General features: G+C 40.2%; 1 protein-coding gene across 4 annotated transcripts in view; it reads right to left on the reverse strand.

Annotated features, from left to right (window-relative positions):
* Positions 1–1,769, reverse strand: part of MAP4K4 (mitogen-activated protein kinase kinase kinase kinase 4) — a 155,690-nt gene extending 153,921 nt beyond the window's left edge. For 3 of the 4 annotated variants that reach the window (XM_081947642.1, XM_081947643.1, XM_081947641.1), the window contains exons 1-2: positions 1,153–1,769; positions 506–571 (exon numbers count right to left, since the gene is read on the reverse strand). In XM_081947642.1, coding sequence (XP_081803768.1) covers positions 506–571; positions 1,153–1,209 — 123 coding nt within the window. In that variant the 5' untranslated portion in view covers positions 1,210–1,769. The remainder of the gene's footprint in view (positions 1–505; positions 572–1,152) is intronic. The other variant, XM_081947644.1, reaches the window with a different exon arrangement.
* Between the last annotated feature and the right edge of the window lie 16,911 nt (positions 1,770–18,680).

Here is an 18,680-nt window from a genome sequence, read left to right on the forward strand (position 1 = left end):
ATAACCTTTCCTACTCTTTTTCCCCACTTTCACCCCACCCTTTTCATCCACACCCTCTTCTAGAGGTAACAATGAAGACAGTATTATGCCTGCTTCAACACACCTTGACAAATTCATAACAAAGAAAGCCAGCTGTTCTTTTTCAAAAGCAAGGCTGTTTGATCATTTCTGATAATGACAGGAACACCCCCAGTTTCTCCACTCCACTATCATCCCAGTGCACAGATAGGGAAAATACCACATGATAAAATAAAAGATGAAAAGAGTTTGGGTTTGTAACAAAGGGGCAGCAAGAGTTAGTGTCTTATGAACTTATAAACACAAATGGGTCCCTTGAAAACAAGGACAGGTGCTGATAATCCCTGTCACAAAGCCACAGGAAATTTATTTCTATTAACTTCTGTTCACAAAGCAAGGATGGCCCAACATCATGGCTACTGTGAAGGAGAAAAATGTACATGCTTTTTTTTAAGAGGGGGGGGGAGAAAAAAACCTTAACACAAACCTTATAAACTTGCCCGTATGTGCCATTTCCAACCACTTCCACCAGCTCAAAAATCCCAGCAGGATCCTACACAATAAAGGTGAGGAAAAATGAAAGGATGGTTGGGAGAAAAGGGAAAAGGGGGGAGAAGAGAAGATATGATGGTTATCTTTCAATTATTGCTGGATCCCCCAAAACGCACACAGTGGAGTGGATCGTTTAGCAGTGCAGTTGTTTCACCCTGTTTTTCTACGCACATGCCAACACATGCAAACAAAGGAAAGGAACCCAAGAGTGGACTCATCCTCCACTCGCTTCTGCCCAGGGCACAAAATGGGAAGCCAACGAGCTAACTAGTAAAGGGCCTTTTTTTAAAGGGTGTAACAACCCATCCCCCCCTTATGACAGAGGTTTCTTCTCCCACCCACCCACCCCCCGCAATGTGCAAGCTCAAGTCTTCCTCTCACCCTCCCTTCCTTCCCCCTCCGCCCCAACCCAGCTCCGAACAACAAAAGCCACGCCAGGGAAGACGTCGCCCGCTTTGTGTGGATAGCGGGAGGGAGACAAGACGGCCAAGGATCGTCTGCAAGCAGCCCTTTTCTCCCTTGCTTTCCCTCCCATCCTCACCGCCACCGCCACCGCCACCCCTCGCCCCAAGTCACACTCACCCGCAAAGAGGAAAGGTCTATATCTCCCAGACTTTTTGCAGGAGAGTCATTCGCCATTTTTCCTTTTTGTTATTTTTCTTAACTATATAAATAAAGAGCCAAGGACTTAGCGCGCCACGGCGAAAATATCAAGCGTTCACCCCCTTGAAAACCAACCCCCCTCTCTGTCTCTTTCTTTCTGTGTCTGCCTCTGAGAGAGATCTTTTCTTTTCTTCTCTCTCTTTCTTTCTCTCTCTCTCTCCGCCCTTCCGTTTCTTGCTTTCTTCAGTCCGGGGTAAAACTCTTCTTCAATGGAGAGATGGAGATCCAGGAGGGCGGTGGAGGCTTCTGCTGCTTCTGCTGCTGCTTTGCTCTTCGGTGAAAGAGGAGACCGAGCAATGTAGGGCTGCCGTGACTTCTTAGCTGCTTTAAAAATAGTTCCTTTTCGATCTCAGTCCGTGCGAAGTCGCTCTGAAGCGGATTCACACCATCGGGAAGAAAAGAGCGGGCGCTCCCAAGAGGCGTCTCTTCCCAGGCAGCTACATCCAACATAAGAACCCAGAGCCGGCGGTGGGAGAAGGGCAGGCGGCGGCGGCGGCTTTCTTGCGCGCGCGCGCGCGCGCAGAGCAACTCGCACCCACCCGCCCACCGGAGCACGCGAACAATAAAACGCCACCCGGACACAGTCGCTCCCTGCCTTCCTCCGCCCCCGCCCCCACCCCACTCGGTTCTCGGTCTGCTCCTCCTGCTGCTGCTGCGCCCTGAGCGCAGAGACACTGGTTTTTCCACGGGAGCTTCCTCCAGCGCTGGGAAAGGGGAAACAAAGCGAGCGCTGGGAGGAAAGAGGTGCGAAAGGATACAAAATAAACTCTCAAGTCAGAAAGGAAGCCAACAGCTCGCTCTTTCTTTCTCCGACAGGAAAACCCAGCGGAAACACACGCGCACCAAAGCACTTCTGGGTAAATGGAGGTTGGGGAGGGGGAGAGAAGGAGAAGAAGAAGAAGAAGGGGAGGGGGTATCGTCTCTTGCTTTCAGGCAGAGGCTGCCTAGGGAAATCTCTCTTGGAGCGAATCTATCGATAGGCAATCTGGGTGTGGCACAGAACAATGGACAGAAGTTGTCTCGGAGAGCTTCCCAGCTAGGCCTCGCTCTCCAGAAAAATAAGGTATCTCTAGGTAACTTCCTGAACAATGCAGACTCTGGGCAAGTGCTCCATTTATGTGATGTACTAGGTGGGAACAATGATCGTCAGGCCGGCAAGTCAGTGTCAGTCTTTCAAGTTGGCGTGAAAATCCTCCACAACCTATTTGAAACAGCGGTTTTTATGTCATCGCATCACTTAGGACCCAACCAGAAGTTATTGGGTGGTGTGTTTTTTCCCCCCCATTTTTTTTACATTGTGTGCCTTTCATTCAGGAATTAAAACTCCTCTCCTATTTTTCACCACAATAACAATCCTGTGAATTGAGATAACAGGGCTAGGGTTACCTTACTCCCTGCATAAGATTGGACTTGAATGTGAGTCTCCCTGGTGCCAGTCCAGCACATTAACTCCTAAAACACATAGGCACTCATTAAGAAAATCAGTAATGGCTCTGATTAATTAAAAAGACTTGGAAGGCTCTGTGGTAGTTAAGAGTTGCTTGATCCTAGTCACCTCAAACCTGCTTGCCAGAGGCCATTGATCATAGGCATGGTACCACCAGTAATTTTCTGATTATACAATAGGAGGACTACTGTACTTTTGGTATGATGTTTTCATTCAGCAGCAATTATCTGACATCACCAGGAAAGGGTAGGAAACTTACTTCCAGAAAATCTCAGATCTAATTAATGTAGACTCTATTTCCCAATAACAACTGAGGTGACTCCTGCAGCCTTATAGTTACGGGTTATGGGAATATTCTCCAACACATCCTTGGGACACATAGTTGGCAAAAGCATCTAAAGAAACTAGGGGCCTAACTTAAGAAAGGTAGCTTCCTGCTATAGGTACCTACTTTTCAATGAAACCTACGTAGGATTTCCTTATATTTTTTGTTATCCATATACAGTAATAAATTCCCTGAACTTAAAGCATCTGAGTCATAGGATGACAAATATCAGAGAGTGCCTTGGACGACTTTGGACTATTTATTTATTCATCCATTCATTTGTCAAATTGCCTATCTTCCTCACTACTTTGTGTGGCGTACAAATAAATATGAAAAGCATAAAAACTGAATGTAGAACAATAAATATGAGTCATTGTTCTTCAGGTCTGGAATTAGTTCAGTTATTATTGTTCTCTAGAACTTCAGGCAGAATGTTTTTGTTTTGTCTTTTTTAATTGAGATTTAAGGGGAAAAAAAACTACCCCTAAATTAGTTATTTGGATGTCATCAAGTGGGAGGGTTGGCTTCCCGTGACAGTAGGGAAATAGTTTTCTATTTTCATTTCACTTTAATAATAATAATCCTCGGCTTACATTCCAGTAACATCTTTGATCCCATCATAGCCATCCATTTATCTATTGTCTTTCTCTTCTATTTCCCTCAGTCTCCCATATAATAATTCTTTTTAGTCCACCACCCATTTGCTTTACATGCCCAAAGTATGTGAGTTTCTGTTAAGCTGATCATTGCCCCAAGGGAACAATAAGTCTGTATTTGTTCCAGGCCTGAATTTATTACTTCTTGCATCATCTGTAGTAGTCTTCACAACTGTCTCCAAATTCCTTATTAGAAGTATCTGACTTCTTTTTCTTGCTGTTCCTTAGGTCCACTTTCACAGTTATACAGGTAGTCCTTGACACAATAATTCATTTAGTGACCTTTCAAAGTTACAACAGCAGTGAAAAAAATGATTTATGACCACGTTTCACACTTATGACCGTTGCAGCATCCCCATGGTCATGGGATTTACATTTGCATGCTTGCCAACCAACTCACATTTATGACGGCTGCAGTGTGCTTGAGTCAACAGATCCTTTTTTGCGACCTTCTGACAAGCAAAGGCAATGGGGAAACCAGATTCACTTAACCCTGCTACTAATTTAAGAACTGCAGTGATTCACTTAACAAATGTGGCAAGAAAAGTTGTAAAATGTGGCAAAACTCACGTAACAAATTTCTCACTTAACAACATAAATTTTGGGCTCAGTTGTGGTACTAAGTTAAGTACAACATTGCATTGATAATTTCTTTGACTATTGTTAGGTTTGTTGTCATTGAAATAGCCATAGGTTTCATGCTCTGGGCTACCTTCTTTCATAATCATTAATCTCCTTACTACTGTAGGCTAATCAATGCATTTTGATTCATGGGTCAAGGAAAAAATGAGTATTAAAAGGTATTGCCTGTAAATCTAGGGTTCATATTTCATCTATATTTTCACCTATTTTCCAGTGCTGCCAATTCTTCTAGACCCCCTGATGTGTGGGTTCATTGTTTCAGAGATATTTCCTTACCTAAATAAACAGAATGACTAAGGGCAAAAAAGCAGTGGGAGCAGGAGTGACTTCCAACTTCCTGCCAGTTTGACTGCAACTGACTCCCCCCTCCAACAGCCAATGGTGGGACCCGGCTACCAGGCCTCTGAAGGGCTAAGGCAGGATTGGTCTACCTGATCTCCAGTGGTCAAAAGAGGGGCTGGTTCCAGAAGTCATGGGTCCCACATTTTCAAGACATTCTGTAAGTTAGCTCATTTGAAGTACTTTAGTTCACAAACTGTTGCCCCGTGATGCACAGGTTCACCCCATTCAATGTTACAGACACAAGAGTTTTAGTAATATATAGCTAATTACATATTAGGACTATATGCATTCTTGTCATATTCCTTTTCCAATTCTGAGTCATACTGGTTCCCCCCCCCCCCCCAAAAAAAACCCCCTCAGTTTTAAACATAATACACATTTTGGCAAGATCACAATTCTAAAGATTGTTCTTTTAACACTCCATTACGTTATACAGTAGCTGACCCTTGTTGGCTCTATAGATAAAAGCTTTCCAAGCTGTTCCACCCCATTATATAGTTTTTGCAGTTGCATTGTTTGGCATCCAGTATTCTGCCTATCCACTTCATGCATTGTTACACTCTTTTTCTCCTTCCGTCCATAATGCCCATGCCATTGTCATCTTGTACATATATGCATCAGCCCTTATGATGTGCCCAAAGTATAATAGTTTTTGTTTGATGACCCTTTGGCCAGTGAGCTTTAATTCCTCTAGTACTGAAAGGCAGATTCTTTTGATTATCTGAGGGATGCAAAGCAAACTTCTCCACACTGTAACTCGAAGGAGTCAATATTTTTCCTCTTGTTCTTATACAGAGTTTATCTCTCACATTAATGGATCATAATGGGGAATACAATGGAATTGGCCAATCAAAATTTTGCCTTGATTAAAATTCCTCTATTTCAATAGCCTTTTCAATATTTTTGTTGAAAAATAAATTGTTCTTCTTTTCTCAATTTCTTTTGTATCATTTTTATCAATTTTAGACCCTAGAAAATTGTAACTGTTAACTATTTCAGTCATTTTGTTTACATTAAATTCTTCTAGTTTTCCAGTTGAAATAATCTTAGTTTTCTGACTTTCTACTCTGCAGGTTTACTTTTTTTTTCTTTTTGTATTTTTATTGAATGTCAAACAAAACATACGAACAGAGATAACTGCAATACAAGAAGGGACTATAAAAAGTAAAATACCAATCAGTGACCAAAAGATTTAGGAATGATTATAATTTTCCAATGCAATACAATTAACTGTAAATAACTGAATATATTTTATTGTTTTAAAAGACTAAAATCACTATTAATTCTAAACTTTACTGTTTTAGTAAAGTTTAATAAGAACATTACAGATTGAAATGGGAATTAAAGTTTTAAGAGATATTTCATTTTGGTGTAGATCATGTTCTAGAATTGTTGAGCTTTACAAGCATTGCCACCATCAAAATGTGAAAAATAGATCTGGCTTGCTCATTCCTGCCGTTCACATGACGTATTACATTAGTATATAGACTAAATAGGAAAAGTGATATAATACAGTCCTCTTTAACTCATTCAATCTTCCCAAATTATGTTCTTGCTGTCTAAAGCTTTGGTATAGTTGATAAAACAGAATTAGAACTCTTTTTGAAACTATCTTGCTCTTTTGATTGCCTACCTAATATTAGCTGTCTGATCTTATGTTCTTGTGTTTTTTTTTCTGAAGCTTGCTTGTATAGATGCAATTGTTTTCATATGGTCTTCTGCAAAATGTTCGATTCAGTGTTACTGGCAAATGAAATGGTATTAAAGCTACTGTCCTTTATTTGGAACATACTTGGAATGTCCCTTTTTAAGATACAGAGAGACTTTTTCAAGTCTTTAGGCCAGGCTGTTTTTTCTATATGTATTGGCAGAGGACTGACATGCATTTTCCATGCCAGACTTCGTAATGAGCTCTGTGTGAAAGTTTGTCTACCTGTATTCCTGTGGCTTTTTTATTTCCCAGGTGTTAATAGCCCATTCCTCCTCAAGCACCACTGGTTCTTCTTTATAGTCTTCTCTCAAAATATGCATCAGTATGTTTCAGTTTCTCAGCCAGGCTGAGAAGAAAGCAGTGGCAAACCATTTTTGTAACACTGCCAAAGAAACCTGCATAGGTGCAGTCAGCTTGAGGGTATAATTACCTGTTTAGGCCAGGTGTCTTTACCTGTTCCTTATCTTATGCATATGTGTTGCCATAATGCTGTTAGCGCTCTAACTGCCTTTTCTTCTATAGCTTTACATTGTATAAGTCATCGGCACCTGACACCTAGTCCATTTATCCGCTCCGTCTCAATTGTTAGAAGAATAGTATCCTTAATATATAGATAGTCCTCACTTACTGACTACAATTTAATAATTGCATTTATAAAGGGTATAGCATTCCTATCTTTCTGTAACTTCATTTATTTTTATGAGACCTCTTCCAATATTCTCCTTGAATATATCTACTTTAATCACACATTTTTCTATAATTTCCCTAAGCCTCAATAGATACATTGATTTCCTTTCCAGTATGTTTCTCTTTTGTCTTTATGGCGTTGCGTTGGAAGCTTTCCTCTGTATGGAACTGGTGTGCATCAAAGAAGCATTTACAAGGTGAAATAATTCTTGGCAAAGGACACAAAAAGAGAGAGTAGATTTAGTCTATTTAATTCTTCAATAAAAAGTTGCTGCTGTTTGCTATCAGTGGATTTCCAGATTTTTTTTAAATTTCATGATCATTAAGGCTCACTTTTAGAATTGGCATCCTTTTAATATGAAGTATTCTTCATGTTATTATTTTTATCTTGATGATTCAGTTCATCAATGAAATTCACTCAATACTTTAAACAGAATTTTTATCCAATTACAAAGGGGCTGATTGATAGTAATTTAAAGATAATAATGGAAAATGTCAGCTGGAAATCACATAGAGATATCTTTATTCTTTTTCAAATTGAAATTCTTTGTTTTAACTCACTTAACTGAGAAGAAATAACTTTCAGAATCTGAAACAAATGCTGAGCTTGTCTTTCAGTCAGAATTCACAATCAGATCCTGCTGATAATAGCTGTAATTGAAATGATTCAAAAAGATAGTATTCTATTTAATATAAAAAGATAACTGTAATGGTCCTTGCAATGATTATTCTGTGTAGGTAGTTTAAATGATCTATTTTTTTTAAAGAAGAACTTTCTCAGGAATGATAGTGCTTTTGAAATGCTACACTTCTTAGCTTCAAGATGTATAGACACCAGTTCACAAAATTCTTATGAAGATCTAGGTCAGCTGGGAATTCTAGAAATAGCAGTCTGCATGGTGCTTAGGTTGAGAAAGTCTGCTGTGGAGCATAATTGTCCTGTGTCACACCTGATAATGTCTGGGAGATACCACATCAGCTTGCCAAGACAGCACACTCTGGGCCCTATCCTAACAGACATAGGTGAGATTAGCTCCTAGAAATGAGGGTCTTCCCACTCTGTTAGGAGTAGGAAGTCCAATCCCTCCCTATTAACATATAGGAGTGTTGTTAATGCAGTTCTATTCTGCATTTTGGTCACTGTTACAAGCCATCCTGTAGTTATTATAGCCTGGTAACATATATAGGAATAGTGCTAATGAGTGTGATTATATTTTTTTACCATTGATTATTTTGATTTTATTCCAAGAGACCCAGTTTTGTACAGTATCTAAGGCACCAGGCCATAAACCAGGACATCCTGAATTCTATTCCCACTTTATGAACAAAACTGGCTGAACTTGGGCCAGTCACTCTCAGTCCTAGAGAGTACTGTAAACAAAGCCAAAGGGCTTCTAAAAATGCTGCCAAGATAACTTCAGGGTCTTGTCCGTGCAAACATCAGGAGTGAAGACTGACTTGAAGGAGATAGAGAGAAAATTACAGATATATATTTTTATTCCAGAATATTATTTTATTACCCTTCAGACGAGGGCCGGTTTTCAATTTTTTTTACAACCAGTTCTGTAGCGGTTGCTAGGAGGGGTGGGGCATGTGGCTGAGTGGGCGTGGCCTACTTAATGTCACTCACGCGCACACACAGTCACATGCCCCCCCACCTAGCCATGCCCAGAGAACCGTGAAAATTTGTTTTGCCAGCTGGGGGGTTGGCAAAGGAGCCTTGGTTTCCCCTGCTGCTGCAGCTCTTGGAGGAAGGAAGAAGGGATGCTGTCTGGTGCTCGCTTCCCTTACCGCTCACTGCCGCTCGTCCCCTCGCCGCTTTCCTGCCCAGCTAAGCAGGGAAGGCAGGGCCCAGGCTGCAGCCAGTGGGGCGGGGCCTCTGTCCCGCAGGGGTGGCGGTGGCGAGCAGTAAGGGGTGGTGAGCGGTAAGGGAAACGAGCACCAGCCAGCATCCCTGCTTCCTTTCACCACGAATGCAGCTGGGTAGAAATCAGGGGGAGAGAGGGAGAAGGCTGTTCCTAGCTAAAGTTCAGCTTTCTCCTCCCTCTCTCCTCCTGATTTCTCCCTAGGACAAGCAAGGCAGTTCTCAAAGAGAATGAAGCGTGGGCGCTTCCTTCAACAGCCGAGGCCTCCACTCCTCTTCCTTCCTCGTCTGTTTCTTTCTTTTGCTGATATGGGGGTGCAGCCAGGCCACTACCGGTCCGGTAGGTCAGATTTTCACTACCTCTTCTGGCGTACCATACCGGGAGGAACCCATCTTTGCTACAGACTGCTTAGCATCTAGGACCAAGGCTGCGTACCAACTCAAATAAATAATTATCCCTAAAGTTAACAATGAACATCTCCGGATGTGCAAAGATGCTGTCCATTACAAAAGTAGAAGAGAGAAAGATTTTGTTCTATTTTCTTTCATTTCCACTGAAATACTCTGCATATAGTCAGTCTGAATTATAGTCTTCAAAGGCCAGAAGAAGATCAGGTATATGACCTGAATACTTTTAAACTGGCATAAATCCAATATAAGCATTTTTCCACTTGATATATTTCTGAAAACTGTGGTGAAGTGTACAGCCGAATTCATGTACTGGTAAATTCTTAATCATCTGAATAAATGCTTGAGAGAGAGAGAAACTGCTGAAAATTCCCTCTCTTGTGAAGTCTATAGGCATTAGCTGAAATGGTAGGCCATCTGTGTAATAGTTGTTGCTTTGTAAAATATCCCTCCATTCCCCCAAAATATGTGCAGCAGCCACCTTAGTGCAGATCCAGAAAGAGTTTAAAAATGAAAAAAAAAGAATATTTGTAGCTCAATATTGAACTGTAGAGTCTTTAGTAATGTCTGAGCTTGGTGGTTTTTCCTTGTAGACATTTCATTCCCAAACTAAGTAACATCATCAGTGCAACTAAACTCAAAAGACCACCAAGGACCCCAGAGGTTAAAACTGTTTTACCGCAATATGTTTTTGATCACAGCTGACTTATCTGGGCACCTCTCTTGGATTTTATTCGGAGTTTCTCTTGTTGGTTTGTTTTTGGCATTGTTTGGATTTTGCTTTTCATTTTCTTGATGTTGTGTGCCCCTAAGAGTCCTCTGGGATTGATCGAGGTTCTGTATACTGTTAAATAAATAAATATGTCCATTTTCAGTCTCAAAGCTGTCATCATGATTTACTAGTTCTCCCCACCATCACCATGTTCAGGATATGAGGTAAAGGTAAAGGTTCCCCTTGCACATATGTGCTAATCATTCCTGACTCTAGGGGACAGTGATCATATCCGTTTCAAAGCCAAAGAGCCAGCAGTGTCCGAAGACGTCTCCGTGATCATGTGGCCGGCATGACTAAATGCCAAAGGCGCACGGAACACTGTTATCTTCCCAGCAAAGGTGGTCCCTATTTTTCTACTTGCATTTTTTACATGCTTTCGAACTGCTAGGTTGGCAGAGGTTGGGTTAAGTAACGGGAGCTCACTCCATTACACAGCGCTAGGGATTTGAACCACTGAACTGCCGACCTTTCTGATTGACCAGCTCAGTGTCTTGGCCACTTAGCCGCCGCATCCCTTTCTGTTCAGGATATGAACAGTTATATTATTAGCATCTTTGAATACTAATTAAAGACTGCTGAGTATACGCCATCTAAAACTGATTAGCTGCTATTGGGGAGGGGGTAAGAGGGGGCACCATAACTAGATTAAGTTTAATCTGATCCTCCATCCCTTTACATCCATTTGAAAGAAAATCATTCCCCTGTTGTTTCAGTGGTGTTTATGTCATAGATAATAAGTTATGACTTCTCCCAAAATTATTTAGCTTATTCATCCCCCTTTCATTTCATTAGTTGCAACTTGCTTCAGCAACTCCAGAATGACCTATATGCAAAGGAACATATGCACATTCTCCACGCAAAGAACAATTAAAACAATCTATAGAACTATGCATTATATTTCTCAAGACCTTATCTGTCTACTTATCTTTGAACAAAGAAAGAAAGAGAAGCAGAAACAGGCTGTCACATTCTCTACTAGAAATACTTGCATCTTCTTTTCGCAAAGAAAAATGTTGATCTATTTTTATATACATATACAGCCCCTATGCCTCCACTATTCACTTTTCTTAGAAAAGAGACATAGGGCAGTATGGCCAAATGTCATACACCCAACCTAAAAATTGAAATTAAAAGGAGTTAGAAAAGATGTGTCTGCAGTCAGTAGGCATACTGCTAATAGTCCTACGCTGCTACAGCAGGAAAGATTCTGCAAGGCAGTTTTCAGATCTTACCCTGATGGCCCTTCAGCCAACACCTAAAGTCTGGTCTTTGTTCTACAAGTCAGGAGAATATTGCAAGATGCATAAACATCTGGCAAAATATTTTGCCCTATTTAAAACAAAAATCCACTAGAAGAGAATTACAAAACCTGGGAATGGAAAAAAGCAGAAAAAGAGACAGAGTGAAGAAGAAAAACAATAATACAGGTCATAATATTTCTGATACAGGTATTTCTCGACTTGCCAATTGGAACCAGAATTTCCATTACTAAGCAATGCAGTCATAAAGCATGACTACATCGCTTAGCAGTGGCAGTCACTGCAACCCCAGTTGCCTTTGTTAACTGAATCCTACATTCATTAGACAAGGCAACTTCCTAACCAAAGTCAGTGGGGGAACCAGCAGAAAAATGCAAGCTCCAGGTCAACCAGCAGTAAGTGGCTGGAGAGGAAGGGAGGGATGGGGATGGGTGCAAGAGAGAGTGAATGAAACTGCAAACAGATGCATGACAGGTATGGTTTGGGGAGGGTACAAAGGAAGCTAAGCTCGCTGATCGTGATCACATAACCATGGGGAAGCTGGGATAGCCAGAACTCCAAGGACCGATTATAACCACCATACATAAAGCACTTCATAATTTCAAATGGTCACTGAACAAATGCTTATAGGTGGATGACTACCTGTATCTATCAGTTTCATAGTGTAATCAAGCAGACACCACCTGTTTCAAGAGAACTTCTATTAAAATTAATATTTATTTAGCTAGGAGAGAGGTTCAATTCATATAAACATTCACTCAACTGAGTAATTAAAAAAAAAAAGTCTTGAATTCCTATAAGCCAACAGAGTGATAAAATTGTAGGAATCCTGCTTATTCAGACATGATAAATGGGATCATGACAACGTGTGTTTTTAACTTTTCAAGTTTATTTAGCTCTTCAAGTATTTCATTGGCACAAACATCAGTGAATTTGAGTGTCAATGTTTAAGGGTGACACAAAGTGCAGGCTTGTGTTATGCAAGCCAAAAGCAACCTCAGACATGCATTGTAGGTTGTCAAAACAAGACCTTGGTTTACATAGCTCCAAACAAAAGGAAAAGAGCAACAGATGCTTATTCAACTTTAGAGTCAGACTTTGTAGAAGTCTTTAAAAATAATCTTTTTCGCTAATATGTTGTTCCTAACTGAGAGTTCTAAACAGTTTTCATGCCCTATAATAAGAAAGTTTTAAAAAATCAATATAAACAATACAATGATTTAGAGTTACAGAAACTCTGGCTCAATCCTGAACAATCAAGGCATCAAACCCATGACAACTTTGCATATATAATAATAAATATAATAATAAACTATACATTTCCTCTACAATTACAATTCCTTCTTAACAATCTTAAAATACAGACACACACATGGAGCACAAATAGTTATGTAGAATCATGTCACCAGCAGCTTTGGTTAATTTTGCCCTTCCCATTTGTTATAAATCAAGATTGGAGCAACAGAATGTCTGTGTACTACTTACCTGATTTTTCCAAGGTAATATATCATCCCAAGATGATAAGTGAATCTGATTATAAGAAGGCTGTGCAGAATTTGCTAGATGGTATGTTTGTAGGGACGCAGTGGCTCAGTGGCTAAGATGCTGAGCTTGTCGATCAAAAAGGTTGGCAGTTCGGTGGTTCGAATACCTAGCGCCGTGTAACAGAGTGAGCTCCCGTTACTTGTTCCAGCTTCTGCCAACCGAGCAGTTCAAAAGCATATAAAAATGCAAGTAGAAAAATAGGAACCACCTTTGGTGGGAAGTAACAATCTTCCATGCGCCTTTGGCATTTAGTCATGCCGGCCACTTGACCACAGAGAAGTCTTCAGACAGCACTGGCTCTTCGGCTTTGAAATGAAGAGGAGCACTGCCCCCTAGAGTCGGGAATGACTAGCATATATGTGCGAGGGGAACCTTTACCTATGTTTGTAGATGCACAAATCCAATCATAACGGTATTCAGTTGCATAATGGGGAAAGTATTACACTACAGAAATATTATAGCATTTGTTTGATAGAAATAGTTAAAATGGCCATGCCCCATTTCATGTGCTATAAATCTGATTCAAGCCGGGATTTCTTTGTTTAACCTTTAATAGAAAAGCTTTTAAGGTCATCTAGACACCAACTGGTCAATTACAAGCATGTAATTAACATGCATGTTTTTGTTTGTTACGGAAATAAAATGCAAGGAAACCCTCAAAACTGTTGAGATTCTATCTGCAGCCAGAAATCACTTAACCAAAGTTGTTGTTTGCATTTCTATTAAAGTTTCCATTGGCAGAATGGCAGATAAATAAAGAACTGAAGCTTACTTTTTTTTTTTCAAAAAGTTTTATTGGTTTTTTAAAACATTTATAAGGAAAAGGGTAAGTGGAATGGTTACAAATTTTGGCAGTTGCAAGTGTGGCAGACGCCCCCTCCCTCCAAACTCATAGGTTACATCTAAATATTAAACCTTAATACATAATCATAAAAAATCAGCATATTAATTCTAGAAAAAATAATTTTCAATCAGTTTATATAGTTATGATATATAGTCTAGATATAATTTCATTATTACTTTCGGTCTGTTTATAACATTGTGGTTTTCTTATTCATTTTTGTGATCTGAGCTTTCTTGGTGTTGCCCCTTCACCCCCCGCTGGCAGAGCTCCGGCCCCTCCCGTGTCCTGTGTGACCGTTGTGGTATCTTCTGTTTTTTCTAGGTTCGCTTTATTTTTTTCCATAAAGGCCTGTGCCTCTATGGGTGTGTTGATTCTGATTCTTGTCTCCTCCCAGAATATCAGCATACCTTCAGGCATCAACCATCTAAACCACACCCCCTTCTGGTATAGTTTATTCGCCAAATGCAAATAGCTTTTCCTTTTTTCCCTAATTTTTTTGGGAATCTGCTTTAGAATGGTTATCTCCCTGTCATGGTATGTCAGTGTTTGCCCCCTTTGTACACCCAGAATTTCATCTCTTGTGGTTTTCCTAAGGAATTTAATATGAACCTCCCTGGGTACATTGTGTGTTCTGGCATATGCTGAATGCACTCTGTAAACTAGATCTATCTCCCATTCCATCTGCTGTTTATCTTTGTGTATGTATTCAGCTAGAATATTAGTCATAATGTCCCTTATGTTTTCCCCATCTGCTTCTATTACATTTTGAAATCTAAGATAAAAGGACATTCTCTCAAACTCTGTTTTCATTTGTTGGGTATCAAGTTCTTTGTTCCCCTTCTGTAAAGCCTCTACCCCCCCTTTCGCCTCCGCCACCCCACCCTCCACAAGGTCCAGTCTCTGTGAGTTCTTAAAAATTTGAGCTTGATTCTCTTTAATTTCATCTTTCATTTCCCTTAACTGTTTCTTAATTTCCTCCTGGCCCTGTAAAATTTGTTGAAGGTCTATCTCTGTAGTCTTAGGTTGCATCAGTTCTGTTATCTTTGACTGTGTGGCTGGACTGGACGTTGCAGGCGCTGGAGCAGAAGTGGCAAAGCCAGGCTTTCCAGGAGGTGGTCTTTTTGGAGACATGGTTTATAAAACAAAGAGATCAGTCAGTGTAGGAACTGGGCAGCTGGAGAAGTAGAGCAGGCAGGCGAGTCCAGAAGGCAGAGGATCCAAACAGGTGGGAGTTTCTTTAGTCACTCTAGCAATAGATGAAAATTTTTTCTCCAAAGAGTTCAGAAAATAACAATCCACAAGAGATTCCTCTGGGTGACTCGGAGACAAAGACCGGAAGCCTGAATTTTAAAGGTGGAGTCAGGTTTCACAGTTCATGAAGACAACGGAAGTGTGCCATCTTGCCCTGCCAGCTTTGGGCTCAGAGGCATAGAAAATTTTAAAAGTTCAAAAAGTTCTCAGGTCATCAGTAAGTTCTGGATCTAAATCCCATGAAAAGCACTTTTACTGGGGTGAGGCATCGTTAGTTGGCTCTCCCCCCTCCTCCTTCCCCAGGGGGCGAGAGCAGAATTTTAACAAGCCGCTTGTCCAAGGGGGGGGGAATCCCCCTCCCCTCTAGCCGCTCCTCAAAGAGTAAATCCGAAAGGTTAACTTTTAAAGTTGCTGAAAAGCCTTTCAGTTCAAAAGTAAGGGGATGAAGAGAGGAAGCATCTCACCGCACCGCCGTTGCTTCCTTCAGTTTTGCATTCTCCGATCGGCATGGGGCGAGACGCAGGCGCGTCCTCCAAAACTGCTCCCCGGTGCCTAGAGCAAAGCGGAAAAGCCCCCACCAGCCGCCGCCGGTGCCAGAGCCTTCTGCGAGCCGCTCCTTCGGCAGGGCGCCTCTTCGGGGCGTCCTGTGCCCCCCCGAAGACGGGGGAAGCCCACCGAAGAGCGGGAGCGGGCAAAGTCCTTGCCCGTCGCCATAGCCGCCGGAACCGGAAGTGAACTGAAGCTTACTTAAAAGCTGTTTGTGCGTTTCTCTAGCTGCTACCTATGTCATCAAATATCTGCCCATAATTTCATTTCATTCATTTAATTAAGGTAAAGGCTGCTTTCCCTCGACGTTGGTAATAAACATTTCTTCTGTTGCAACAACATGACAGAATAAAAAGAGTTGTCTTACTGCAATGGCTGTAGGATTTCTATCTGAATATTAAGTAGAACAAGAAAGAGAGCAAACCTCACTCCAAAATAACCAGCACCTTTTCTACAATGATACTGAAGCAAATTGAAGCACATAAACAAATAGTAAATTAAAAATCATCAGGTTTGGAAACCTACCCTGGCTACCTATATAAGGAGATGACAAAAGGGCAAAAAGAAGAAGAGCTCTGGTGGCATAGTGGTTAAAATACAATGTTGTGGGCAAACTCTGCCCGCAACCTGGAGTTCAATCCTGACAGGCTCAAGACTGACTTAGCCTTCCATCCTTCCAAGGTCAGTAAAATGAGGACCCAGATTGTTGTGGGCAATATGCTGACTCTGTAAACTGCTCAGAGAGTGCTGGAAAACACTATGGGGCAGTATATAAGTTTAAGTGCTATGGATATTGCCAAGTGTTATAACAGCTTATCTGAATTGTTTGTTTCTTTCTTCCTGAAGGCTCATTGAATTCCTGAGAATTCCTAAATTGTGGAGTCTACAAAACATCCCCATAATTAGAGTAAATTGTACCCATAAAGGAATCTCCTAGACCTAGATAATATTTGTAGGATCAGATAACAGATCAGCACCTGTGCCTGCTGAGCTCAGTATATATTAGGTGTGATCCCAAATGCCTAGAAATCATTTCTTTACTTATCATTAGTTAAAAGAGTTTCAAGAAGCCTCTTAAGAAATCTAGCAATTGTGCTACAGATTTCATGTTGAATTCATTTGAAAACCAATCAGACTTTAGCTTTGACAATAATTTACATTTGCTTAGGTCAAATGAAAGGAAGATCACCTTTCTAAGTAGTACATGTAGTCATCATTTACCAACAGTAATTTAGACTAGGAACTCAGTCACTAAGCTACAAGATCATGAAGTCATGGTCACCAACTTAACAATGGCAGTTTGGGCAGTTCCAGTTGCCATTGTTACGTGAATCCTGCATGATTGCAATATCCCATGGTCATGTGACCATCATTTTCAAGCTCCTGTAAGTTTTCCAATTGGCTTTGCTTGTCAGAAACTGACAGTCAAAGTGTTGAATGAGTGGATGTTACAAGAGGGTTATCTTATCTACAAGAAAAGAACTCAACATTTTCATTTGCAACAAGAACCATTGAATCCAGCAGGAGGGATGTTAATTCTTGGCACCCACTGAATATCTACTGGGCCAATTCAGCTTCTTGATCTTTTTTAGAAAACAATCTGGTGCAACACTTAATTCTAGATATCTTGATTATTTAAATTTCCAACAATATGGGCTCAATAGCTGTTTGTAGGAAACAATGAATAATTGCAAGTCTAGGACAACTCATCACAGCCAACTCGTCACAGAATAGACAACTCATTGCAGGCCAATTCATCACTATATATTAATTGTTTCAGTTACTTTTATTATTGGTGACCATGTTTTCATCTAAATTATTTTAAACTCTTGTATTTATGGATTTACTTTCTTTTTTTAATCATTATTGGCCAGGGTTCCATTGAAATTAATTTCACTTTTGTATTTGTTGGATTGTCCAAAGGCAAGTTGTCGTGCTATAAGTTGTCTGTGTTGAGTTGTCTTGTTCTGCTCCTCCATTGCTCTGTTCCTTATCCATACGTTACTCACCTGGCTTGGCATTCTCGTCTCCTCCCCATCAGTGCAGATTTCATGGCCACTCAGCCTTCTCAATTTTTATTCACTTGGCTTTTATATGTTGTTTTTTTCACTGATTGTGAGAAAGGTTTCCCCACTTGGAGAATGTTTCCTAAAAGGTCTTGTTCAGAGACTCTTCTGAAAATCTCAAGTTTTCAAAAAGCATGATGATATTTTCTTTCCAGGCTTTAGCAACAGAAGACTTCCTTATCACCTCTAGATTTTGAAAAGTGAAGGAAAGATACATATAAATACTGCCAGTATTTCAAACAGTCTCTGTTTAAAATGTTTGAAGAAAGGAGGAGGGAAATCCTGTCATAAGAGTAGAGGAAAGGCTACCTTTAATATTTTCCAACTCCGTTCTTTTCATATTGTTGCCAAAATAACTTAAGATTAAAACAAATATGCACTTCACTCACTTGGGCACTGATGAAAAAATAATAATCAGCAAGTAAATTTTTATTCAAATATTTTCCATAGTTCAGTGGTTTTCCTTTTTATAGGCAACACAGATATGTAGATGACTATTTATTTACATAAAATGAAGACTGAGGGAGAGAATTGCATAGGGCTACAACATAGGGCTGCTGTACCTATGTTGAAAAAAATATACGGTAATCATACTTTAGATGGCAGCAAAATAGTAGCATACTCTAGCTCTTTGCTGCAATCTAGTGGTCTTGCAGATTATTGCAGTCTGTTTATGATAGCCCACTAATTGCTGTATAAATGCCAGGAAACTCATACGTGCATCTTATTTTGTGATAGTAATCCTGTAAATGGACACAACATAATTGCACAAATTGAAAGCTTGAATGAATGTGGGAAAACATTTTTTTAAATATTCCAGATATTATTTTTTGATCTCAGAGTTCGTCTTTCATAATTTTAATATTACCATCCCCATGATGACCAAGCAGTTGAAAGAAGCATTGTTGAATTAAGTTTTAAAGGTTTTAAAACCTACTGATTTTATATTGACATCTTTTCTTCTTCCAGGGAAAAAGCTAAAGCTATTTTACATTGAGTTTAATTACAACAGAGTTATTTGTTCTCCTTATTTCGGAGAGTAAGATTAACTGGAAGTGGATGGTTTGAAGCATGAAATT

This window comes from Natrix helvetica (genome assembly GCF_964273705.1).
Source record: "Natrix helvetica genome assembly, chromosome: 3".
Lineage (NCBI taxonomy): Eukaryota > Metazoa > Chordata > Lepidosauria > Squamata > Natricidae > Natrix > Natrix helvetica.